The sequence below is a fragment of the Rhea pennata genome, chromosome Z (genome assembly GCF_028389875.1).
Source record: "Rhea pennata isolate bPtePen1 chromosome Z, bPtePen1.pri, whole genome shotgun sequence".
Lineage (NCBI taxonomy): Eukaryota > Metazoa > Chordata > Aves > Rheiformes > Rheidae > Rhea > Rhea pennata.
Window position 1 is genome coordinate 77,528,466 of NC_084702.1, and position 27,118 is coordinate 77,555,583.

Here is a 27,118-nt window from a genome sequence, read left to right on the forward strand (position 1 = left end):
ATGATAAAAGGTTTCTAGTGCATAGCTATTAAGATGGTTACTTCTGCTTTACATGATAATCAAGTGTACTTATCTTAAGTAATTTTACTACCTTAAGTGGTACCTCCAAACCTCAGTCTCCATAATCAAATTCAAAAAGTCATCACTGAGACATTTAATACTGTAATTCATAAAAAACAAACTAGTACTCCCTCAAATAACATGTTCCTCATGTGCTTGCACACATGCTTACACTACACTTGCACTGCAAGAACAAGTACTTGCTAACTTAAAAGACTCAGTAACGGAATAAAAACAGAATCAATCCTTACTATTACATTGCCAATTGAATGTTCTATTGAGCTCAAATCAAGCCCTCCACAGTCTGAGTTTGAATAAGTTACACTAAAGCAACATTGGAAGAACACTGAATTCCGCAGATGTAAATCCCAAAGCCTAGACCACATACAGATTTTTTCAGATTAATGATGAAGGAGAACAAGCAGAAATAGTTGTTTTATTTGTAGAGTGAATACATCTTGTAGGAAATCAACTACTTAAAAAAAATAGTTTTCCAACACCATTCTTTTTGATCTTCTAGACTTCAACTAGGATCTGGGATAAAGTTCTCAAGAAGAAGAGGGCCTCAGGTTAATCTATTCATTCACCCAAAAAGTCAGATTATATAGTCCTCTTGCACTACAGTACTTTGCTTCACATTTTGTAAAGTTACTATGATTGCTTCACTTCATAACTCTTATCATCATAGAACTACCTTCTCCACTATTTGGGGGAATAGCCTAGAGACACAGGTATTACGAACAACTAGTTACAGTACCACAGATACATCAGCTACAAACACGTTCACTATTTCTTAAAATTTTACATAGCATCCTTGGCACTACCAAACTTGCTTTTGCAGAGTTAGAATGGCTATTCTAAGGCAGGGTACAATAAATTGAAGTAGAACCTAGTATTATGTGCCCTGTCGGCGCTGAATGACTAGGAGTTACCTCTTCTGATAATACACGGAGTTGCTCCTTTAGAGGTTTTTGTTACAAACATACAAATTCGGACTCTGTTGTCCAGCCAAGCTGATCTCCATTACCAGAAGCACACAAACAAGTTCCACATTTTAACTCCAGACACAGAAAACCAAGTACAAAACAACACTGTCTAAAACAGTGTCTGAACAACCTACGTTATAAAGTTTTCCACATGTACTGCTGCTTCCACAACACCCAGAGAAGGTGGCTTTGTAGCTTCTGCTTGCAGTTGTCTCACTTCTTTACGCAAAGCATGAAGCTGCTGGTTCACTGCTTCGTTTTTGTGCTTTCCTTCAAACTAAATGAGAAAAGGTATTCATTTCAAAATAGTATCTTTGCTAAAATTCTTCCAATGCTGCAACTAATTGCAAAAATGAGGCAGAGCCCAGCAAGCAGCTCAGAGAATAGACTATTTTCCCCAATAATTTTGATCAGATTTAGTACACACTGCCCAAGCACACATTCTTGGTCACTTTCCTATTTAATTATCACATAATGATATGAGCCATATCTTTTAAGTAATGTTTTTAATTCACAAGGACTGAAACTTAGAGGCAATCAAGAAATTCACATACTAAGCAACATGCAAACACTTCCATAAACACTTTTATACTTTTGTTCCTATCATTGAACATATTCCCAAGTTCACATATCAGGAAGCAATTTAGACTGAAAGTTGTTTAATACAAACCTATGCAAGGACTAATTCCCTCCACAGTTTATCTGCAACTCCTTTTGAGAGATACATATTAGGTATTCAAGGGTATATGGCAGCACCACACCAAATAAATCCATTCTTGCAACCATTCAATCATTTCAGTCTCATTATTTAAGTCCAGTAGCCCCAAAACAGAAGCAAAGCCATGTCTCTAACCTGGACTGTTAGAAGTGCTGCTCCCTGGCAGCCTTTATTTGAGCTTCCCCGGCACTCCAGATGGAGGGTGATCTGCTCTTCTCGGTTGACGTACAGCTTGGGCATTGTGTCCAGTATTTCACTGTTGAGAGCAACATGCTGGGATTCCCAAACGGCCGCAGTTCTGAAAACCATTTATTGCTAAAGTTACCAAAATCTTTAGTGAAAACAGTAATGCTGAAGAATTTAAAAGCAAGAGACAGGACTTCAGTGTAATGCGCTGTTCAAAGACACATGGCACTTCTGTAGAAAACATAAAAGCTTATTAAACAAAACTGAGTTAAGCTTCAAAGTAACAGTACTTCAAAGTAATAACAAATGGTGTCATAGGAAAAACAAAACTGCTCATATCTGCATGAGATTTTTGTTTTAATTGGTCTAGTACTGAACAATAAGTTCATATGAGCCAGCAATGTGCCCCTGTGGCCAGGAAGGCCAATGGTCTCCTGGGGTGCATTAGGAAGAGTTCTTGCCAGCAGGTCGAGGGAGGTGATCCTGCCCCTCTCCTCAGCCCTGGGGAGGCTTCATCTCGAGTCCTGTGTCCAGTTCTGGGCTCCCCAGCACAAGAGAGACGTGGAGCTACTGGAGAGAGTCCAGCGCAGGGCTACAAAGATGATCAGAGGGCTGGAGCACCTGCCTATGAGGAACGGCTGCGAGAGCTGGGCCTGTTTAGCCTGGGGATGAGAAGACCGAGGGGGGATCTTTTCAATGTATATAAATAGCTTCAGGGAGGGCATCAAGAGGATGGGGCCAGGTTGTTTCCAGTGGTGCCAAGTGATAGAACAAGAGGCTATGAGCACAAATTGAAACAGAGGAAGTTCCATCTGAATGTGAGAAAAAACTTCTTTACGGTGATGTTGACTGAGCCCTGGCACAGGTTGCTCAGAGGTTGTGGAGTCTCCTTCTCTGGAGATATTCAAGGCCCACCTGGACGCGATCCTGCCCAACATGCTGTAGGTGATCCTGCTTGAGTAGAGGGGTTGGACTAGATGATCTCCAGAGGTCACTTCCAACCTCAACCACTCTGATTCTGTGATTGTGTGATTAAAAACTGGCAAGAAATTAAACAGATTGCCTACTGCAGAAGATTTTTTCCTTCCCCCTCATCAGACAAAGCCAGACTATGGGATGACTCAGTCAAAAGAAAAGCCTTCTTAAAATTGCTGCTGAAAGCATTTAGATACAACCCCTTTTAGCCTTAGCAAGCTTTTTGGTTTTTTAATATTGTTACTAACCAACTACATTGGTTATAGTTGAGACTAGCTATACATTCGTCAGCTCTGTTTGATACTTTGAAAATATTTCATCTGGATTCTCTTAGCAAGAGCATTAAAATCTCCACTCTTTCATACACAAAGCTAACAGTGCCAGAAATCATGTTTCTCTTTTGAGGCAATGGAAACCTCCAACGACCATCAGAGTTTAAAACTAAACTTATGGTCAAGAAAAATCTAGGCTAAGGGAAGGTTTTGTTTTATGAAGTGTTCCAAATAAGACATGAAACTGTAGATGTTGGATGTGAGCTGATGTACAGATAGATACAACTTGTGCAGCTGATTAAAATAATAGAATAATGGTATGATAGCCAAGGAAGAAACACTAGGCTAAGAAGCAGAAATCAAGTGCTGGTCTTATGCTGACAACATAAATAAGGCTGCTGTAAATGGCAACTGCAGACAACTAGATACACTAGTACAGCAGAAAAAAAAGAAAGAAACAGTTAGGTCTTACTTGGCATGTTGCTGCAAGATGTTAAGGTCCATGCACATAAGCTGAATTGCTTCTTTCTGACTTACTAGACTGGCAGAGGAAATAACTGGCACAGGAGCTTTCACTGGCTGGAGTGGAAGAGGGGGCTTGGGAGTATCAAACTTTTTCAAATTACTCATTATTCTCTCTTTGGCTAAAAAAAGAAAAAAGAAAAAAAAAGGAGAGTAGAAGTACGTTTTGACAATGAGAAAAATTTAGAAGATAATGGAACTAAAACATTACTTAAGAGAATTATGGTAGGTTTTTGGTTTTTTGTTTTTGTTTTGAAAGAAGCATGTTTTTAACAATGGACAAGTACTTATACTGCCAGGATTCCTCACTTTTTATAATCACTTAACTGATCTTTCTGTTTGTGTTTAGCAAGTTTATTTTACCCATCTCATTTTCATTCACTAGCTGCATTACACACCATAGGATCTTCAGGCTCCACTGCTTTTCTCAGCTTCCCCTAACCAGTCCTACTCTCTACTCTTTCGATTTTCTACTTCTTACCCCATTATTTTTTCCTCATCTGACAGAGGCTCCTAGTCCCACTCCGTGGAGCCAAACACATCTATCTTCCTCTGCAATTTGCCCTGGTCTCCAGTGCAGCCAGCTGCAATTCTTTGTCAAAGCACAGCCTCTCTTCAGGTCAGTTCTCTCCTCCTGCTGGTTCCCACCCAACTTTCTTCCCAACCCATGCTGATCCACCTATGATCCTGTTCCAGTTTCCTTCTCTTCCCTTTCTCCCCTTCTTTAATCAGCCCTCCAAAAATCCAATCTTGCCCTATCCTTAATGACTCTAATGACCATGACTCTAATCCCCTTTAATGCTAGAACAATCCCTTCACTGTGCCATAACTCCAGGGAGCAGCAAAGCAAAGGCATCACGAGCAAAAACAAACAGAAAAAAAAAAAACTTATAAAAAAACCTTTTGAGCGAGTGTTCTTTGCCTTTGCTTGCAAGTTCCCTTTATCCAAATTGCAAGGAAAATTCAGTCAGTTTGGAGCACACTCTACATAGAGCAATCCTGGGGGAGTTCACCCACCAGTTAAGTTCTAGCCACCATACAACCTACTATTGTGTGATGCAGCTAATTTTGCTCCAAAAAAATCCAGCCCCTTATATGGGCATCTTAATAAGATCACCACAAAAAACTTCATGCAAAATACTATACCAATAGAAAACACAAACTGTATTAACAGTTTTATTCATAGTATCACTTTGTTTCTAAGTGAACCAGAACTTCCACATGTTAATAACACTTTCTGCCACAGTTTGGTTAATGCTATCCATATCTCCTACCTGATAAAGGGTTGGTGAAATCCGTTTGCCCTGCAGAAGTACTAGAGGTTGCATGTGATTCAAGCTGAACCTGGAGCCAAAGGTTTAGAGCTTCCTGAAATTCATGGTGTATGAGTTCAATGTTGACATATTCCATCCACAAATCCTAAGGCACAAAAGAATCAAATTACCATGACCATTTTGTTCATTATCACATATTGCAAACACATTCCAGTAGCTGGGACATTAAAATAATTAAATAAAGCTAGAGCCTGTAGTTAAGTCACAGCAATATACTACTAGGAAAAAAAAACACTACAGAAATAAAGCAGCAAAAGTCTTATCATAAGCCATGAGAAGTATTCATGACCCTTAGAGAAGTCTGACAAAGTCTGGTGTAAATTCTAATGGACAACAAGAGAGGAAGGGTAGAGATAATTAAAACACGGCTCCTTTTAAAAGGAAACAGAAAATCAAATTACCTAAGTAGGAGTAAATAAAGCAATTAAAAAAAAAAAAAAACACACAAAGCAGGCTGTATTTTCAATACTCTCATATGCTACAAGAATAAAGCAGAAGTATACTAGGAGGCACAAGATGAGGCTCTTCCAGAGCCTCCCTCTCAAAGCCCTTTTAACTATTAATATCTCTTTAGGCTTAACAGATAGAATACTACACACTTCCCACTTGCTAACTTAAATTTGATCCAGACATCTTACAAACTACCAATGTGAGCAGATTTGTGCTTCCAGTCTTTTGTTATTTAAAGATCCAATTTAGATAATTCTATACAGTTCTCTAAGAAAAAAAAAGTTATAGAATTGTACCGAATAAGGACTGCCTTCTCATTAAGGCATGCAAGAGGCCCGCATGTGAATTCTGACAAATATAAAATAAGGCAGTTTGGGACAGCATAGAATTTTTAGTTAAAAAAACAGAGTTGTAAAGCTACAGTACTTGTCATGGGCGTACTAAAGACCAGTGACGCTAAGTGTCTCACACTATTTGTTAAAGTGCACCCACTTTACCAAGGGAAGTGAATTTTGGATCCCAGACTGTGGAGTGTTGTAAGCACTTCACCTGTTGATTCTGCATGATTTTAGCAAGTCTATACGCATCGAACTGCTTTGGCAAAGACGGAATGTACGTGTCTCCTTTCTGAAAGCTCTCTTCTTCTAACCACAACACAAAAACATTACAAAGCCTGAGAAGAAAAAGAAAAATTTTTTTTAAAAAAAGGAAATAATAAATCAACATGAACCTTAATTACACGTAGAGCATCTATTACACAGTCTGGTTCTGGGAGTTAAAGTTAAGGCAATAAATCATGCTATAAGGAGAAATAGTTCAAAATTTAGATGTTTCAGATGCTCTGAGATTAGTTCACTAAGTGTTAGTTCAAAGACGAACATGGAAAGATGCTGTTCGGAAAACACAAGTTTTTTCGTCATGTTCCTCAATTGAAATAAGCCTTTTCCATTCCTTAAAACATTTTAGTAGCTCTTCTTTGCAGCTATTCTGGTTGGAATTTATTGTTTCTTCACACTGCTGTGTAACTTTATACACAATATTGCATATATTATTTTGCCAGTGTTTAACTGATGACTGCTATGCATTAATTAATTAGATATGTAAGTTTTTACAGCAACTGGAACAGCTTTGCCCAATACATACTAGAATTATATTTGTCCTTTCCACAAACCTTTCATCCTCAGTCATTTACACAAGTCCTTTCCCTGTCATTCCAGTATGTGTTCCCAAATAGGCTGCAAGGTCTTGGACTTCATACTATTGATTGAATATGGAACTAGAACGTCATTAAATCTTCACATTGTGCTATTAAATAATCACTAGAAAACTCACGTTTTCTATACAAACGTAACTGGTGAGAAAACAAAACTAGACTGGTCCCAAGATTCAGCCTTGATGAGCTCTACCAGTATTTCCCTTCCTGTCCAGCTGGCCACAAAACTTCCTGAGCATAATGTTTACTTGGCTGCGGAGCAGTCCAATTTTCTGATGGACTGGGGACATGCTTCGAAACGAAAGGCTGACAAAATATTAATCAAGTTATAGCCAATGATTATTTTTCACATAAGACTGAGAAGGATTTATGATTTCGCTGGTGTGTTTGTACGGTACCTATTGATTGCTGGGGAGGAAGCACTTAAAAGTTTAAGCTCAGTATGCCCAAAAACCCAGAACAAGGGACTCCTTCCAAATAACCCTTTCAACTATCGTTTCTCAAAAAATCCAGATACTGTAATGCCATAAATATTTTGAGGTAGCCTTCTCAAACCAGAAGTCTCCGTGTAACAGAAACAAGAAACATGGTCTTCAGAACAGCATAGTTAAGGCTGCAGCGTACATGAGGTACAAGATGCTGAGGAATAGCCAAGTTACAACCGCCCTCAAAAACGAGTGTTCACCAGCTGAGCTGCAGGGGACCACGCACATCCTCTCTGCCCGCTCCAGCGCCAGGAGACGCGCTTTCACAAAGCTTTTGGTTAAACAAAGACGTATCATTTTCCAGCTGGCATCTAACACACTGACTGCTACCACAGCTCAACTTCAGGACAGCAGCTGGGTAAACTGCACTACCTGAATCAGGTGTTAAAAGTCTCAAGTTTACTCCTTGCTGAAGCAATTTTACTCAAGACATAAATTTGGGCCCTAGACTGTGACAGACAGACATACACAAAGTAGCACATTTACAGCAAGCTACATGTGTACAGGCAGTGGTTGTGCCTAAACAAATATTTAATTAATGTCATTCCCATACTGGCAAAAGAGCAACGTTCTCCCAACATCCCAGGAGGAGAGTGACAACTATATCAACACTTATTTCTAGTAGTAAAAAAATAAATAATATAAAAAATAAAAATAAATAAAAATAAAACACACTGCATCAAAAGAAGAACAGACCTGACCATGACTCCATGTGTACAAGAAGTTTCTGCAGTAAATCTAGCTCAGTCTAGGGTCACATCCCTTCACATCTCTCACTGTTAAGACTATGCTCAAGTAATTGCTCAGGTCACTGTGCAGAATGAGACTGAATGGAAAAGGTTTTCTCTACCTGACGAGTTCCTTATGCAGCTCTGGGGACGTCAGGTAATCTGGTGAGCGGCTCCTCTTCTCCGGTGATCTGTCACTGCCATCTGCAGGACTCTCCACCCTAAGTGCTTTGCTAGCAGCATGGTGGAAGTCCGCTACCTCTATTAAGCGCTGCTTCATTTCATTCAATAAGTTAATATGAGCTGCACTCTGGAAGAACCTTCTTCCAATGCAGCCATCTACAGGTAACCTACAAAACGAACAGAAAAAGCAAAAAGCGTCAAATCAGCATCCCCTCTAATAAATTGATCTTTGGTTTAAAGAAATTGCTAGTACCCAGCACTTTCAGATGAGACCTTAGCACAAAGTTTTTACTAATCCCACTTAAAATACAACATATGTTAGTGCTCACTATTCTGCTAGAGCCTTTATGATCAATGGACTCACCCATACTGTGGCCCTGGTCGATGAAGGTAAAGGAGGAAGAATTTCTGCCAGATTAGTGGCATGAGAGGGTGATCAGCAGGAGTAGCAAGGGCCTGGTGAGCCCAGCGGTAAATCATCAGCCTCTGAAGGGAAGGCACTATGGGCAGCTTCAGCTGGGTCTGCGCTTTCTGCAAAAAGAACATTTTCAAGCAAGTGTCTCACTGCAGTTCCCTGTAAGGAGCAGTTTTCCACAAAAATACATATACACAAAACCAAGGGACAACTGTTCTCTAGACTAGTGCCCAAGGGCCCGAGATATATGCCAGCCAGCTTAGACTCAGCCCAAGAAAACCTATTTTCATAAAGTTTCCAGCTCAAGTTCTCCACCAAAAGATATTGAAACAGCTAAAATGAAGGACAGCTCAAAAGTTACACTTCCAGACTGGACAGCTTTGGTTTCAACCTGCTTCACTCCAGACTTGCTAACTGAATTTGGGCAGGAAGATTGCAAATATGGCTTAAACACACCTGACTCTTTGTGCCTTGTTAAGGGAGAGACTTGAACAATTCTGAAAGTTTTGGAAAATAATTCAGCCTCACCTGCAAGCAACCAAATAGAAAACACTAAAAGCCCAGACTTAGCTGAAATTCAGATAATACGAAAAATGCTCTTTGACATAAGACAATGTTTTCCAACCTGTAAGACAAAAATATCTGCATTTCCCATCTCAGCAGTATAAAACAAATCCACTGCAGATTAAGGTATTCAGATGACCCAGGAAAAGAAAAAAAATCATATAAAAGCACTAATTACTGAATTAAGTTTTCAGTAAACAATAATACATAAAGACTAGACATTTAAATAGTAGCTTTTAAATGCAATAAATGCATAAATGCAACGTTGCATAAATACAATATTCAAAAATGTAACAGAAACTTAGCTTTCCAGGAGAACATATGCCTCAAGCAAAGCAAAAAAAGGCATTATATAGTTATACTTTTGTCTGATTAGAAAAAGTGCATGAGGTAAACTAAACAATCCAAGAGAATACTTTCCTACAGCAGTTTTCTGTAAGAGAAGATGGTAAACAGTTCTCTCACCTTCAAAGCTTGATCTGGAGTTAAATCATTAATAACCAATTCCCCCTCCACGACTCTGCGAAGCTGTGAGTCTTCTTCAAATATTGACTCCATATTTAACACTACCCATGAAAACCAGACCTGTACAACACAACAGTAAAGAAAATACTGATCACAAAACCAGGCAGAGGGAGATTTTTACCCTTTTCCTGACCAGAAAGTCTTCTCCCAACTCTCATTACAAAGTTGCAAAAGCAGTATCACAGGAAGACACAAGAATCAATGAGTTTCCTCCCTGTCTACATTCATCTATTCGCTTTTGTATTCTATTACAGCTTGTGCAAGAAAGAAGCAAGCAGGTTTATGGAACCATACATAGAATTATCCAGAGAGTTCTAGACTAACTAACTTACTCAAACATTGTAATAAAGTCTCCTTTTTCCCACCTGCACTAACCGTCTCCAGTTGGGATACTGAAGGGTTTTTTTTGGTTGCTTATTTTTTTGTTGTTGTTGTTTTTATTTTTTTGCTTGTAGAGGTACAGAGAAAAGAGAGAGAAAGCCTAATATTCAAAATACTCATCAGAAAAGAACTGATTTAATAGAAGAGTAAGTCTATGCCTATTTTCTGTCATTAAATGTGTCAGGAAGAAATGAAGATTTAGTATTAATTTTTACTAATGAATCCAATTATATTAATTCTTGGACACGTATCAGGTTAAAGTTTGCTCAGTGCAAAATGTCCATCTTCCCTTTAGCATAATAAAGTTGCAGAATTAGGGTAAAGTAGGATTTTATCACAAGAAAACTCAAACACAGAGATAGGGAGAAAGAAGCATCAAGCGAACGTCTGCAAAAAGCTGCAACAGCAGGAAACGAATATAACATCCGTATATTGCTTGTGTCAGGAGTGTTCCTACAACACCATCACACCACGTACCTGAGAGGAATTTGCATTGCCCTCGATGAAGGAGGGTGTCACATTGCCTGCCACAATCCAGCTAACAAGTGAAGACAGCAGACCTTTGTCACAATGATAGCCTAAAGCATTCTGCAAGGAAACACAAAACACTGTTTTTTGTGTGGACCCAATGGATGATCTACAACCTACAAAAAAGTCACCGCACCTCAATCCAGGTTTCTTTCTACACCAGTAGCTACTTCACAACCTTAGTTTAGAAAGCCATTTCTGAAATGCCTGCTTATACTTACTTTCTTGTTAGTGAAAAATTTGTTTTAGAGTTTGCCACTTCTTTCTTTGCAGAGGGTGTTCTAAATGCAGTGTCTAAATGCACATGAAATTCAAAGACTACAGATTAAAATACTAAGAACACCTTCAAATGAAAATCTGTGTTAAAAATAGGTTTCAATTATTATTATTATTTAAATATCAGCCAGATCATTAATCTCGACCTATTCCGAACCAAATCAGATAGCATAATCTCATTATCACTCATCATCATGACTGTTCTTGGTACACTTCATGAAAATGTATGCACATCAAAAATTAGAATGAGCAACATGTAAATTGTCCACTGACTCAACATGCACACCAATACATCACACCCATTTACCTTGTGCTGTTGGTAGAGTAGTTTTTGTACACAGTCTTCCTGACTATACTGGAAAGCAGCTTTACATAAGTGATCCAGCAAGAAGAGCGTTGCCCTGTCCCTGTGCCACAGCTGCTGGCTGGTGAGGACCTGAACCCAGAACTCCAGTACCGCTGCTGACCCCACGCCATTCGGCTGGCTGCTTAGAAAAATGTGAGTCTGTCAAATTAAAAGGTAGAATTATACAAGGGCTCGCAGCTTCAGGAAAAGTCTAACAGTTTAATGAAGAAGTCTAATTCACATGAAGCTCAGGGCCTATGCTTAAAAAAAATATATATTATTTTCACATAGTCATAAGAGTATTGCTGTAAATTATGTGCAATCTCCAATTTTCAAGAGAGTTGCTGTAGCCTAGAGATCTATGGAGTTTGTGCAATCAGAAAAATAGACACAGAGGCAAGAGGACTTCCCAGAGCAGCTGTGCTTCTCTTCAGTCTTTACCTCTCTCTAACACTAGTAGGTCTTAGTTCATGACCTGTCTGCACTAAGAAAACCACAGTATTTTATTTTTCGAGCCAGTAGTATTTTTCATACCTTAACCATAAATCAATGGTCAAAAGCAAAACTTTCAAGTATTAGTATCTGCTGCAATCCTCAAACATAAGCAAGAAACTAGTGCTATATATCTCATTCTTTTGTTAACAGAATTTTAATATGGCATCCAAAAACCTGTTTTCCAAGAAATCTGGATGGCACATCTGTTAACATGCCCAAAGTTGCATGGATTGCTAGATATAGGGTAAGGCTAGAATTCATTCCTTATCTCCCTCCTAATATCAGACTGGTACAGATTTTAAGCATTTTCCACTTCCCCCTGAAATATGAAAAGCATTTTTCTATCGAAATTATCTCAGACACTTAAGTAACCCCAGAAATTCAAGACAACACTTTTCCTGTGCTCAACGCCACTTAAGCCAAAGCATTTCAGGAAAACTAACACAACTTTTTGAGCCTGATGCAGGATATTCCACAGCAGATTCAGTATCCACCCTGACCTTAAACTCTAATCCAGTGAAAAAAACTCTGCTATTGAGAGCACATCTCAATTTCTTTTCAAGCCCCTCAGGTACACGTGAGGCACACAGCTTTAAAAACAAAAGGAAAAAAAAAAAAAAACACAAAAACACCACCACCAAACTTACCTGCATCATACTACTGAGTAGCTTAACGTTTTCTCCATAGCTTGCTCCTGTCAAGTGTTGTGTTACCTTATGGGTAACCTGTTGGGTCATGCCTTGAGGAACTCCACTATCCAGGTGAAGGAACAGTTGAATATAAGATAAAAACCTGGGGATATCAATGAACTCAATTCAGTCAATCCTGAAATTTCTCCTACAACATAATATTCAGAAGAGCTGCTTCTAAAGAATTCAAAACTTATATAGTATTTAGCACAGCTCATTAGCACCAGTTGACCCTAATATACAGGGTTCTGCTTCACAATCATGCTGCAGAGTATTAATTGCTCCACTAAACCATATTATAGGCATAGTATGCACAATTCAAGGCAGCCTGTAACTCAGAACAGCTTATCAAGACTTACAAGCCCAACATGCAAACTTGCACAAAAGTTAGGAAAAATTTACACAAGAAAGGAGTCTACGTATTGAGGATTTACACTGAAGTTACCTTGCATAGAAAACTATAGCTGCAGCACTACCTGCTTTGGAAAAAAGGGGGGAAAAGAAGAAAAAAAAAGGAATGGGGCACATTCAAAACTACTCTGACATCAATGAAACAACCCAAAACTATCTCATAAGTATTTGAAACTGTAAGGCAATCCAAAACCCATGAGAACTGAACAGTGGCTGACACTGCAAAATAAACCTGTTGCCTGGCCTGACTGCACAGCAACACATCTTGAGTTTTCAGACAGCAAACAGTAGTGCATATGTTTGACATCCCAGAAACTCACTTTCCAGCTTTCTGGAGAAGACAATGTCATTAGGAACATCTAGTAGGCCCTAACAGATGTTCCAGCAGTAAGTTGCAAGGCACAACCTTGTCAATAGTATTTCAAGACTGCAACATGCTCAACAGAACTGCAGTAACTATTTGACAGAAACTGTCAAGCTAGTAAGCTACACGTGCCACAGACCATTTTCCGGCACGGAACCCAAGTGGCATAGAGCAGCCTATGCATCTACTGTTAACTCTCCGACCCTCCAAAAGAGGATGGCCCCATCAAGGCTGCCACTTGGGAATGGTCCTTGATCCACTTCAACACTCAGATCTAGCTCAGGTATTGTTTGGGAGACTGCTAGGCAGACCAGGCCAGAAGTACAGCATGGCACTATGTTACTAACTTAGTAGGACAGACAGTCAAGGTCCAGCCCTTGGGAACGCTTCCAGTTGTTGCTCAGCTTATCAATATGGACACAGTTAAACAATGTTGCCTGTTCATCTATCTAGCTTATCTAAAAACAACTCTTGTCAATACAGCCATCCAGAGACCAGTTGTGTCGCACAGAGGCAACGTCCTGAGAGATGTCCATGCACATGATGTCTGCAACCCAGGTTTCCATTTACTGTGGTTGATGACACAGTTATGACAAAAAGTAACTTGGCAAACCAGAAGTTTTTCCAGTCACCTGTGTCTCATTCGTACTAGATGCAAAATCCAGAATGAAACATGATACATTTCACAGTTAAGATTAACTTTCACTGCTCTTTAGCAATAAATGTATTAGGAAATTATTATGCTTACTGTTCATTCTTCAGGAGGTAATACTGGCAAGAGTAAAACAGAGGTAAAATTTTATCCAGCACATGGACTACTGTTCTCAGGTATCTAGACTGGACAAGTACACCCAAAAGAGTGATCCCTTCAGCACAGAATTTCTCAACACTGTCAAAACAAAAAATAAATAAATAAATAAATAAGCAAAAGCATAGACACTAATGACAGCAAGAAACAGGTTTCTTTGTGAACTGAGATATACAGACATTCATATCTTTTTATATAACCTTTGAAGTCCTAGAGAGTAAATTTACAGAATTTTTCCTTCAGTTGTAGGACTCAGAGATCTCTGAGTATTTTCTGCCCTTTTGGGGATTTGTGTCCTCTGTTCTAAATAACACTGGAGATGGGGGTAATGACCACATGCAGGTCTTCATCTAGGGTTTCAGCCATTTACAGGTCAAGTTTCTGGCTTAACTAGTCAGCCAGCCTCTCACTCCAGGCAATGGAAACACCTATACATGAAGTTTATCTTTGAGAGTCAATTAGGGTGTATGATCCTCTGGACATGAGCTTTTTCTCCACCACCTATAGACGGAGCTCAAAGGACAACCTTACACTAAGTATTTAGGTGGCTACAGTCAGTGGAGATGAATCCTACTCCTACTGTCCAGAAAAATGGATCACTTGCAGCTTCTTCAGTTTATTTACTTGCATCAAGTTTCAGTAGTGCAGAAGGGCTGCACATTAGGACAGGACAAAGAATACCAATCCCACATCTACTCTGAGACAAACTTTAGTATTAAATGTTAACATGCAGCATAGCCCTTTGTTTCTTCTGCTCATTATCATCATTGGCCTTGAACTTTCATGATACATATTATTATTTACACAGAAGATGAACGTCAAATGATTCTTCACAAGGCCAGTGTGATTAAAAAAAAAAAAAAAAGGAAAATTAAAAACATTCCTTGTTTTTCTCTGTGTTCAAAGTCGCATCAAACCTTCCACTCTCAAACCAGAGTAGCTCCATAACAATCTCAAGTTACTCTAATACTATGGGAGGTGCACATATGTACCTACAAAATAACCTTAGCCTCAAGCAATGTCTAGGGGAAGAACTCTAAGACAGTTTCTCTTCGAAGAGTAAAGCAACACTGCATGCACAAAACAAAAGTAGCCAAAACTTTGAATAAGATGATGACATAACTGAAGTGATCCCTGATTCGGAGAAACCTATCAAAGTCTCTCCCGGGACTGAAGTCTGCCCCCATATCTGTTCCTTAATCAAGTAGTACATTTGATTCTGTCAGAGGAGAGCCTTATCTACAAACTAGCTGAGAGCACAGGAAAAGACTGTGTTGGAACACTGCCAGTGCTAGAAGCTTCAATATTAAGATTATAAAGCTCTCAATTTATTATACATAACCGACCAATAACCCCTGTAATGAAAAGAAGGCTCAGAGATGAACACTGGCAAGATGCCCTTCAAGCTCAGGAAGATGTAACTTAGTAATCACAACTGTTGCACAGAGAACTGACTTTATCTTAGCACAAGGGAAGCCAGAGGATGACCTTTGCTTTAGGTAAGTAGTCATAAATTTGATAAAAAAAAAAAAAAAAAAAAAAAAAAAAAAGTTTCTTTCTCAATCGAACAAGGAATGTGAATGTCTCCCTGAGATTAGCCAGATGCATGGGGGAAGCGTATACGTGGCTCAGCCCAACACAGAGTATAAAACCTAAACAACTAATAAAGGAATTTTTGAAGAGAGCAGCAGGCTGAAGGTGGCTTCAACCCTCGTATTCCTTCCCAGCGACTGAGGACATCCATGGTCATGACAGTGAGCATATTATAAAAAATTGGTACAGCAATTATACTTGTACTGTGATTTCAGTATATTGCTGTATCCCTCTGCTAAACCAAAAATCTTGTAACATCAAATATCTTTAATTTAAACTTTTATATTAAACGTTGCCTCTCCATGCGTGTGGAATAAATACAAGAACCTGGTTAGAGAGTATTGGACTCTGAAATGTTATCAGCATGATTTTTTTTTTCCTCCCCTCACTCTATTTTCTGACTACTCTGCTAAAAAAGCTGAACTGCAGGACAACCCTTTTGGTAGATGCAGTTCAAAGTTATTCCTGCCCACAACAGTCACGCTAACCTCAGCAGTTTCACTATTATTTCTTATCACTATTTTACCCAAACACGCAGAAGACCAAAATTAGCACTAGCAAAATAAACGAAATGGTATGTTACTCTAAACTACTATCCTCGATGACAGCTCAACGCCTTGCATCAGAAGTCCTTTATCATCTTTAAGTTCGCACAGAGACGTTAACAGCCCTCAGTTCACCATTAGGTAGGATGCTCAGCAACGAGGGCCATCCACCCGAGGTGGCCAGGAGAAGACACACTTACTCGTGACCAAGCACGGTCATTGCCAGTGCCAGGTAACAGCCGACGGGGATGCCTGCTTTAACAGCCTTCAGGAGCGGGTGAAGCGTGACCGACTCCGTCATGTCGTGCACGTTGTCAGGTACAGAGACCGCAGGCCAGCCCTGCCGCACGCCACGGTCATTTCTGTGAAGCTTTAACCTCAAAATCAGACCCCATGCCCACTGATTAAAGGAAGTCTCCGGTGTTTCTCCATAACGAACAATGCTGGCTAAGTAGGAGACCTGAAACAAAGAAGCAGCAACATAAGCGAGAGGAAGCACAGCCGTACTACAGCAAGCACAGCGCTCGTCCAGGACCTGGACCAGCTCAGAGGAATCTCTTCTTCTAACATGACCCTAAGTCGGAGACCAAGGCAACAGCTGCTGTTTTTCTGACACATTATTTCGTTAAAGTTTAGCTCAAATCCCCGTTTCTACGATCTTGCTCATGCCAGTCCTTTTGGTAAACTCTATCAATCTATGCTGTTTGGCCAAAGTTTTCCAAACTAGGTATTGACCTTGGATTCTTTTTTTCTTTTTTTTTTCCACATATAACATTAAGCCAGTCATATATATAAAATAAACATATTGCTGAAATTATTTATTTTTATTTTTATATATATATATATATATATATATATATAAAGTTTAGCAATGCTTAAGACTGCCGGTAAAAATAAAAATACACAAAAATACAATCTGTAACAAAAAGCCTAAAATCCGGCAGGTTCTTCTTGGAAAGCAAGTCTGTAATGTAAATAGGGAGAGGCTCTGTGTTGATCAGGTATGTGTGTCTTATGAAAAGTCTGTTTAGGCTCAAATCAATTATAAAATTTTGAAGTGGAAAAAAACATCACATGCATTTTTACAGACCAGTGTGAATTTCAGATCAGAAAACAATGCAGAAATTTTGTCCTCCTTGAGTAGGGTGTACAAGAACCAGAACAAAATTTTTATTCAGATTCCAGCTATGGGTTCATGCACGTCAGGACGCGCCCAGCAATACAGGTGGCAACCACAGTAAAAATGAGCCAAAAAAAGAGAACTCATTTAGCTGGCACAAGGCAACCATGATTAAATAGTACAGAGAAACAAAGAAGGACAGACAGAATACAATAAGGAACAAAGAGTGGGAAGAAAAAAATGGGAAAAATACACAGGAAGAAAGGAGAAAATGCTGTACAAGAAATACTGAGAAAACAAAGCACCACACAAATGCTAATTTATATGATACAAATAAATTAATACAAGCATTTTAGACTGAACATCCAAAAAAGAAGAGATTTTTAAACTTGACCTTTCTATCCTTCCATTGCCCTTCTATAACTTGGGCCATACCTTCCTCAGTCACTTGTGTGCTGTAAAAAATGTTTGTAGGCTGTTCAGGTAACAGCATTGTTCACTACTGAAAAGCTTAGAGAGATTAGTAGTTGAGTCTTCAAAAAATGTAAGATTAAAAGCTAGAGACAAGAGAAGGAATTCTCTTATGTTCACTAGTAATATTAAACAGTCTTTTATTAAGCAAGTATCATAATGGGTAAAGGACCTTTGGAAAAAACAGTTTGTGACCATGTAACTACAGGCTGGGTAACAATGCAAACCAAAAAGGGGGACAAATTTAAGTTTTGTCTCTTGTATAGAAGCTCAACTTTTAAGGCAAACAGTATTATTTTAAGATACTACTATGGGGTGCAAAAATCCCCAGGGAGGTGGTATTTTATGATGTTCTAATACTAACAGGGAAAAAAAAAAAAAAGAAAAGAAAAGAAAAAGGAAAAGAAAACAGGGGTCTTGTCCTGAAGTTTTTCAGTCATCAGCAATAAATTATTCCCTGTAATTCTGAGGAAGGAATACCTGTTTTATACTTTCAGAAAGCAGCCCAGCGTATGGTTTCTGGGGGAGATATTTCTGATATGCTTCCAGGACCATCAATGCAACTTCAGAATGAACAGCTGGATCCAGATGAAGAGCATCCTGTTAAAAGAGTATCACACCAAACTTCGCTCCATTTAAAAAGGTCTCTAAAACCATACTGCTCAACCGCACTAACAAAAATCAACTCTAACCAACCAAAAAAACCCCAAAAAACAAAAAGCCAAAACCCGTCCTACTACAAACTGTATCAAAATACTGTAATTCCTCTTATCAGCTGCCACCTTAAAGATCTACTTTCTCCCCCATGTCAACAGGCTCCAACATGACTCTTATCTCACAGCAAAGGCCTCACAAGTTCTCCCAGGACCTACTATTCCTCTGTTTTCATGCAGGTTACCAAGAAATAGGGGGGAAGTAAGGCAAGCGTCATGTCGGAGGATCACCACAGCAAAGGGAAGGGTTTAGTACAATCAAGTGCACATATCAGAATACTGAAATGTCTCGCTGTAGTCACAAATCTATTTTTTTTTTTTTAAACACAGGCAAGACTACTGCCTCAAATTAATTTCTGTTTCTCTGAAAAAACAGTTGACCTGGATTGTGTCCTGAACAGATGGAGCTCCTGAAAAATATTGGATAGAATGGGTTATTCCAGTCTTATATCACACTCAGGGCTCTGAAGTCTCTATTTCAATCTTAAGTTTTCTTGAATTCTACAAAAAAATGCTTGGATATAATCCTGCAAACTAGTCATACCAGTGTCACACAGACCTCTTGGAGGATTCCTCTGTTTCTTCAGTCACAGATCACCTTAGTCAAGTGACTCACAAAAATTATGCCACTGGATGTTTCCTCTTGTTTAGAGAGAGGAAACTCCTGCTTAAATATCTCTTTTAACCTCAGCTGCATCACTGCTGAAGAGTGACACAAACAAATCCTCAGGCAGAACGCTAGAAAAATCACTGCAATGTTTGAAGGCATAGCACTGCAAAAGCACACAAAGCAGTTTACATATTAAATGTAAATTACAAATTTATGTAAATTACCAAAACATAATTTATGTAAATTATTTTAACTGTTCTCACAAATTCATAACTATAGTTTCAGACTGAATAATACTTTTTCCTCTCAAAAACTGACCAGGTGTCCAGTCTTCTGTCTTTTTAATACTTACATGTTCACCAAATCCCCAGTTCAGCCCTTCCAAGATAACACAGGCTAGTTTATTCTCCACTGTGGTTAGACTGTTAGTTAATAACCAGTCACGAATCAGCGCTATCTCAGATGAAGAAGGCTTCCACAGATGCAACGGCAGTTCTTTAAACAGATATAAAGAAACCTTTGAGGGCAGAAAATAGAACAAAAGTCTAATCAGTATGTAGTACGAAACAATAATCAGCACTATGCCTTTCTACCACACACTTAAACAGTGATATTATCAAAAAAACCCAAACACACACAGCTCTTTAACATGATCCAGGTAAACCAAGAGGTATCTTATAACACTGTCTGGTATGATCTCTTCCTAGCTGTAACTGGGTGCCCTCTTTAAATGACAGAGGTTAACACCTACCATCCCAACCTTTTCAATGGTGTCTTTAACTCGATCCAGCAGTACAGAGATAATCTGTGTATGGGTGCTGGCTATTGCTGCCAGGAGTTCCCGACCAACTTTTGAAAATGTCTCTCTTGTGGAAAGACTAACGTAGGACACCTGAGAAGATGAGCAGAGAGAAAGTATTCATTATGGTTGGCCTTCACTGACATTGCAATAAACAGTGCACTGATACCGCAATGAAACATCTTTTGGAGAACACAGAACCAAATTGCTCTTGCTGATCCCAGACAACAAGGCCGATAGATGTTAGGATAATCAATTTTAATATTGGCATTTGCATTTAACACATCAAGTGAAATTCTTACAACACAATGCCAAAAACAGAGATCAAAACTGAATGTATGAATGACAATAAAATAACAGAGAATATGCACAAGGAATTTCAGAGCTACAAGGTAGACCTGAGAGAAAAAACAAGCAAAGGAGAGATGTGAGGGGTCTTGGTTTTTTGGGGTTTTCTTTGGTTTTTGGGGTTTGTTTTTTTTTTTTCTTCCATTCTGGCTTGGTCTACAGAAAAGCCATTTTCTCTCGCAAAAGAGAACAAGCACCTTAGGATATCCTAAGTCAGTCTTAGATTGTTCAGCCGTGAGACTAAGACAGCTACTTGGGAGGTTTATAAGCTATGGAAGTGAGGAATGCTTCACACTTTTCACTGTCAGAAAGAGCAACAGCATTTTCATCCTTTTGCTGAACTGACCAGTAATATTATTCACCTCATATATCTCCAGAACAATCATTTTGATAAAATCCTCATCCACATCAGCCCGTTTCGTTTGTGCCATCTGAGCAAATGTGGTAAGCAGACATATTTCTTCTGAGCAGTTCATTGATTTAAGATACTTTTCAAAGCTTTCAAGGTGCTCTGGATCTAGGGGAAAAATAAAAATACACAAACATATTAAGTGAACTGTTACAGGAAGTACACTATCAATATTTATGTATTCATTCACAGCCCAATCCCAGAGAATAAACCAAAGACAGAGGAATTATCATCCTTGGTGGTCTTCAGAAGTGACTGGTACCAGCTGTTTTGAAATAAAGTGCAAAAAAATACTGTAGTGTGTAGTGACGGAACAGCGTGCCCACATGCTTCAGCAAATACGGCAGTCACTCATGATGAAACTAAGACTGTTTTAAGAAAGACCAGAATTTAATTTTTAATATTAATTTTTAATTAGGCAGTGTTGATCATTCATAGGAGGATCTGCTTGGATATTTTGCTTTTTAAAAATATTGCTACAGTTTTAGCTTCCATTATATATTGCAGCAATTAATTCCATAGGTTAAAAACTGAATTCTTTCTATAGTTTAATTAGCACTATAATCAAGAGAAGATTAAAATTGAGCATACATCGAAGCAGAGCAGGGAGGTTTTGTCCATTCCACATACTAAAATTTCAAGCAGCAACTAAACTAGGGAAACCATTCTACACCGATTACAAAAGAGAGAGAGTACTGCAAGCATCTAGCCCCGGGCCCCAGTTACATCCAAGAGTTAAACAAAAAGCTCAATTTCATTTCTCAAACTCAGTAAAAACAGAAGTATTGAACATACGCTTGGAAAGTACCTCTGCAAAACAGACAACTGAAGTAGCACAGGAGCACACGAAGGATAAGAGATGCTCTCGCTTGAATTCAAGACAAATTTCTCCTTACAACTAGTACAGACATGTTGAAGGCAAGTTTTAAAACAGGAATAGAAAGTAGTCGAATGTAATTAAATATTTTTCTCCATTCCTCCCTTCAGGGGCTACCACAAAACTTGAACAGCACTTTAAATAATTGTCTTCAATTTATTCTAAGCAAATTAAGTAATAGTGTCTGTGCTAAAAAGCAAAGGAATTGTTGAAAGCTGCATCTGGGCTGTAAAATGGTTTGGCGAGTGCTCTGCTTCCTTTGTAGTATAACATAACAGCAGAAACGGTTTACAGCGACCTTATCACAGCAGTTGAATGTACTGAAAAAAAGCACTCACTGAGGTACTCAGCTTCTCAGCCCGCACAGCCACGTGCGTTCAGCATGCCGAGGATTAACTCTTCCACCTCGGTTACATTCTATTTCAAGTGCTTTCAACAATCTCATAACTGTACCTCAATCTGCGAAGATTAGACTTAAACAACACATCTCGTGAAGAACGTGCTGGAGAATTGTGCAGTCTAAGTAAGGAGTTTCTCCATACAGTAAAATGAACTACATTCTTGACACGTTCATGTAAGAAGTCACAAAGCTGCAGCAATCTCTGTCCCATCCACTCATCTCTTCTTCTCATGTTACCTTTTGCCTTAACAGCAGAAGTTAGGAGACACATTTTTATGGTAGTGGGTAAGGACCAAGAAGATTGGGTCACCACTTCTATAAACTGGCACAGCAGAGCACGCCACGGAGCAGGAAGGGACAGAACACACAAGTCATGAACAGCCCAGCAACAGCAAATATCATACAAGCACCAGGACTTGCCCGTGTGTTTAATTAAGCATAGATTAGCTAAGAAGAGAAGAGATTTGGAAGGAGATGGCAAGAGAGAAAAAAGGGCCTGGTAAAGTCAAGGATGAAGTCCACAAACTGAAGGGCGTGAGCTGGAGCCAGTTGCCAAGCAGATACCCACAACACCACCTCTGCTGCAAGTCACAGCTCGTGACCTGCTGTCACTGTAACCAGGGTCTCCACTCTGCAGGCCCCAACGCCATCCCCACAAACTCCCACCAGGCCACATCTTGGGACTGAAGGATGAGGAGAAGGAGGGAGGGGAGAAGACAGGCTCCATCTCAGTCCCATCGCCTCAGAGCAGAGCAATGTTCTGCACCAAGCAGTTGCTACTTGACCCAGTCGTCCCCTTTGCTCTCTGCCCATACACTGCAGCACACTATTCAAGTTTAGCAGCCCTAAAAATCACTCGCTCCTCAAATCTTGGTAATCCCTTAGACATGACAGTAATGAAGTTGAACAACATCTCTGGTTACAGTAAGTTCTCACTACTTAGTGCAATGGAAGCAAAATGACAGAATTGTCGATCATCATTTATGAAATTTCAGGAGAACAGGTATTTGTGCCCATGCAGATATCGGAGATCAAAAAAGAAAAAAAACTTATCAGATCATTGCTTACCAGTGAAAATCTGTGTTCCACAGTAAATTTAACACTTGGCCCTCTCAGGAATACACAAAGTAACCAGGCTTCCATCACTTCCCCCAGGAGTTTATTACGTGTCTGGCAGTTCTCAGTCCAGAGGCTGTCCTAATACCCTAATAACCGTGCTCCCTTGCTTTACTCATCATGCTGATTCTGCCTATCCCCCAAAATCAGCTATTCTCCTGTCTTTACACGTGCAAGCCTAAAGCTTCACCAATGACCAAGCTTTGCTAGCATCTACAGACACACCACTATTAAATGTTTCTCAAAATTAATTTGGGAGATGAAATTAATTTAAGAAATCTCTCCCTGCCCCAAATGAATGTTAATGCCAAGGACTATTAGGGTATGATTTATGGAAAACTAAGTCAGCATCATATAATTGTCAGTCAAGACACTATTTCAGAAGATTAGATGGATTTCACTGAAATAATTGTTGATTTTCGCTGTCTACACATTTGTGAAAAACATCAACACGCTGACATAACCCAGCAAGGAGAATGAAGAGGATGAAAATATCCTGCATCAGCATACCAGGGACTTCAAAACATAAGAGTTAGCTAGATGCAAAACAAAGCTCCAATAAAAAAAAATTGCTTGTTAATGTCAGAGCTGCAACCCACTGCATTATATTATGCTTTCTTTGTTTGAGATGCAAATATGAAACCCTACAACAAAAATTTGGGGGGGGGGGGGGGGACGGGATTTGTATTCCCACTGAAACTGTTTCTAAGTAGCACTGGACAGCCAAAACATATCAGCAGCTCACAAAAAGCGCATAGCTACAGTCTTGATACCCCTGTCCTACTGTATAAACTGCCTCACGTTTGCTGACCTTGTACAAATGCAAGAAATATGCTCAATAAGCTCTCAAGATCTCTATTTTCACCTGCTTCTCCATCAAAATACTTTGTGTGACAACAGCTATTTGGACTACCAGCTAGCTGAAGAGTAAAAGCAACTGAGATTAAGATTTTTTTTCTCAATTTGATAGTCCCAAAAGAGAAAGAGCTTGTGAAACAAGGCATTACTGCTTTTTAAAAAAATATTATTTTTATATATATTTATATATATTTATATATATATATATATATATATAAAAATAATAATTAAAAAAAACTGTCTCCCTGTCAAAGTCCTGAAACGTTTTCCATGTAGAAGGCAGTAAAAGGAAACCAGCATTCAACTAGCTTCAAAATAATCTTGCCATAGCTAAAGCCACCACAATTACTGCAAAGATCAACAGAGGAAGACGTGAAGGTGGAAAAAAAGAAAGAACAGATAGCACATAGAGCAAGAAAAGCATTAAAAGAAGGTATGAGATAAGGGCAACACACGTAGCTGTGAAAAACAACAAGCAGAACTCCAACATAATAAACTACAGAAGACAAATCTAATAAGGAAGAAAAATAAAAGGCGATTGGTGTATGTGTACGACTCAACAGTTGTGAGTCAACAGCTCCCAACTGAAAAAGAGCTAGAAGTGATACAAAATTCTGTATGTCTGGATTTAAAACTCAATCTCAAAATACTGTTAGAGACCAAGACGGAACCTGACATGAGAATACACAAGATGTACCTACTGCTTGGCATTCTTACAGGCCTCTGAAGCAGCCAGTAAGCAATCACAGTCACAGACAGAAAAATCAAGGACAATAGATTTAAGCTTATGTGACAATTCCTGAAAAAAATGATAGTTTAGCCAAGTCACTGCTACAATCCCACAAACTGCCCAAGATATTTCCAAGGCCTCTGGACCAGTCATGCAGCTGAGGATATATTTAACAACAGATCCTAAACAGCATTAAAACTTTTGCTGATGTAGTAGCAGCTGAATCAGTTAGAATTGGTTCTGAGCAAAGGGATTCTACCTTTAAGCCTCTGCTTGAAGTCAGCAGGTTGTAGAGTAGAGCAGAGCTTTTCCAGGTGCTCACTCTCCGCACAGTGCATAACAAAGAAGAGCTTCCAAAGCATATTGCTGGATAAAGTTCCATAAGGCATCTCAGACATGAACAGCCAGACTCCCAACCTGTTGGATTTGAAGACAAAGTGTTTTGCCCTGATAAATCCCAAACACTTGGAATGCAGACAGGTGCCAAAATTTTCTGTCATACTACAGAATTAGAAATGTGAGAATGTGTCTTAGCACCTCTCATTCTGACCTGACCTCATTCTGAGCTGAGCAAGTTCCCCTAGTCTGATCCTAGAAACCACAGTTTAAGACTTTTGCCCGTCTTGATACTTCCAGTGAGCTGAAAAATCCTGCATATTAAAGAATTCTCTAAATCATTAAGAGTAAATACTAAAGCTACTGCAGTTCCAAGTTTCAAACATCTAACTCCTCCAAACCAAAGCCAGTTTCCATTGAAAGGGAATGTTTCAGGGTGAAGGAACTGATTTGGCATGACCGTTTCTCATGACCCTCATTCCACGATACCGGCTTTTTAATGCAGTATTTTGGTATTAATCATCGAACCGCCCACCTTTTGGCCTTCAGAACATGTAGAACAGCTCTAAAAAACAGTTCATCAAACTCTAGTTGCAACTTCTCCACGGAATAAGGATGTGCTATTGATCCATATTGTTTATTGCAGGTAACATATTGGGCCCAGTGGTCACTCACATGACAAAGTGTCATCCTACACAGCAGAAACAGAAGAAACGAGTTGAAGAAAGATCATTACATATGTCACCACAGTATAGAAACATAAATGCGTGCAACTAGACCAGAGTCTAGTTATAAGATAAACAAGTTTAAGCCTCTGCCCTCTGGTTTCTAAGAAACTTCTGTATAAACAATACATACTTTCCCCACCTCTTTAGACAAGTTCAGTCTATGAACTCCAGTGTTGTTCTTTCTTGATTTTGGAAGCACTGTTATACAAAATTTGTTTTTTATGAAGTTTTTAAGCCTTAAAGCAATCTTTCCTTATGAACTTGCAATACATGCAAAAAGCCCAGACAGGAGTAATTATTAGAGCACTAACTTACTCAGTATAGAACAAGGAAAAATATAGATTTTGTTTCAAGGAGGATACTGTTAGGTCAGAAAGCATAATCAGACTAGTCAGGACATATTAAGTGACTGCTAGAGCAACTCTTCCAATTCCAACACGTGTTTCCTTACTGCCACACATTTAGACTCTGCAACTCCCCATTACACAGGCAGTTTGGGACTCTAGGACTCCACAGTTTCAGATTCCCAGATCAGCTAATCCTACTCTCAGCACAAAGGCTACCCAGGAACTGCTTTTTTGATTTAAAATTCAGAGCTGCTAATAAGACAAAAACAACCAAGTATGAACAAGACATCTTATGAGAAATACATTTTCTTCTGCAATGGAAGACCCTATAGGAGCAGGGCAAAACTGGCATATACGCCCATCAAATTGCTACCACCTGTTTATAAACTGCTGCAGAAGGCAGTGTTATACAAATGGCCCACTACCTTAAGACTTCAGCACTTCGTAAGAATTCATTATTCCGGCAAGCACCCGCATGAACAGTGAAGTTACAGTAAGGATGACAGCACCATAATAATGCAAGTAACAGATTTTTGCAGCAGATGCACAAGCTCATACACACGTCTAATTGTACTATATCACTTGTGACTAACATCGCCCCTTAATGCAAGAGTCTGAGTCTGTTCAGATCTGATCGTAACATAGAAGATACGCTCTCACTTGATCAGCTGACCAATTCGTTTCACAAACTGCCTGTAGCGGGCTCTGTTAAACGTTTCCAACCCCACAGACAGAAGTTCTACTAAGGAGTCTGCAAAAGCAAATATTTTCATCATCTCATGGGGAGTTGTTTTTTCAGGGCAATAAGAACCTAAAAAAGAAAAAAAAAAGTATTCACTGTCAATCAAAATTTAAATATGAAAGTACAAACAATCTATGCAGATAAGGTATCCAGCAAGCAATATTTTCATGTACTTATCCAGAGATTAGAGAGAAGGAAAAAAAAAATGGAGAAAAGTCACACTAGCATTATAGTTAACAGGCAAGGGGGAAAAGAATAGCTCTGAAAGCATATCTTTGAACATATCTCTGAGCAGATCAAAACTAAAGGAAAGGACACTAATATTTTGCATGCTGACATTGCTATGAACTTACTAGTTCCAAAACACTGAACTTTAAGTTATGTCATACACATAGCACGATCTGGCATCTCATCTACTTAGTCTTTGAGCTGTTTGCACAGGTTCATTTATTACTCAGTTTG

The 27,118-nt window shown here is 39.1% G+C and overlaps 1 protein-coding gene across 4 annotated transcripts in view; it reads right to left on the reverse strand.

The window, feature by feature from the left end:
• EPG5 (ectopic P-granules 5 autophagy tethering factor) overlaps window positions 1-27,118 on the reverse strand; it is a 56,536-nt gene that overhangs the window by 17,890 nt on the left and 11,528 nt on the right. For all 4 annotated transcript variants that reach the window (XM_062599235.1, XM_062599237.1, XM_062599238.1 and 1 more), the window contains 20 exons: window positions 26,575-26,725; window positions 25,375-25,530; window positions 24,763-24,920; window positions 20,476-20,630; window positions 19,718-19,858; window positions 19,319-19,483; window positions 18,124-18,243; window positions 16,253-16,512; window positions 13,855-13,995; window positions 12,290-12,434; window positions 11,109-11,306; window positions 10,475-10,585; window positions 9,557-9,676; window positions 8,477-8,643; window positions 8,052-8,279; window positions 6,053-6,176; window positions 4,994-5,138; window positions 3,670-3,841; window positions 1,900-2,062; window positions 1,181-1,323 (listed from right to left, as the gene is read on the reverse strand). In XM_062599235.1, coding sequence (XP_062455219.1) covers window positions 1,181-1,323; window positions 1,900-2,062; window positions 3,670-3,841; window positions 4,994-5,138; window positions 6,053-6,176; window positions 8,052-8,279; window positions 8,477-8,643; window positions 9,557-9,676; window positions 10,475-10,585; window positions 11,109-11,306; window positions 12,290-12,434; window positions 13,855-13,995; window positions 16,253-16,512; window positions 18,124-18,243; window positions 19,319-19,483; window positions 19,718-19,858; window positions 20,476-20,630; window positions 24,763-24,920; window positions 25,375-25,530; window positions 26,575-26,725 — 3,163 coding nt within the window. The remainder of the gene's footprint in view (window positions 1-1,180; window positions 1,324-1,899; window positions 2,063-3,669; window positions 3,842-4,993; window positions 5,139-6,052; window positions 6,177-8,051; window positions 8,280-8,476; window positions 8,644-9,556; window positions 9,677-10,474; window positions 10,586-11,108; window positions 11,307-12,289; window positions 12,435-13,854; window positions 13,996-16,252; window positions 16,513-18,123; window positions 18,244-19,318; window positions 19,484-19,717; window positions 19,859-20,475; window positions 20,631-24,762; window positions 24,921-25,374; window positions 25,531-26,574; window positions 26,726-27,118) is intronic.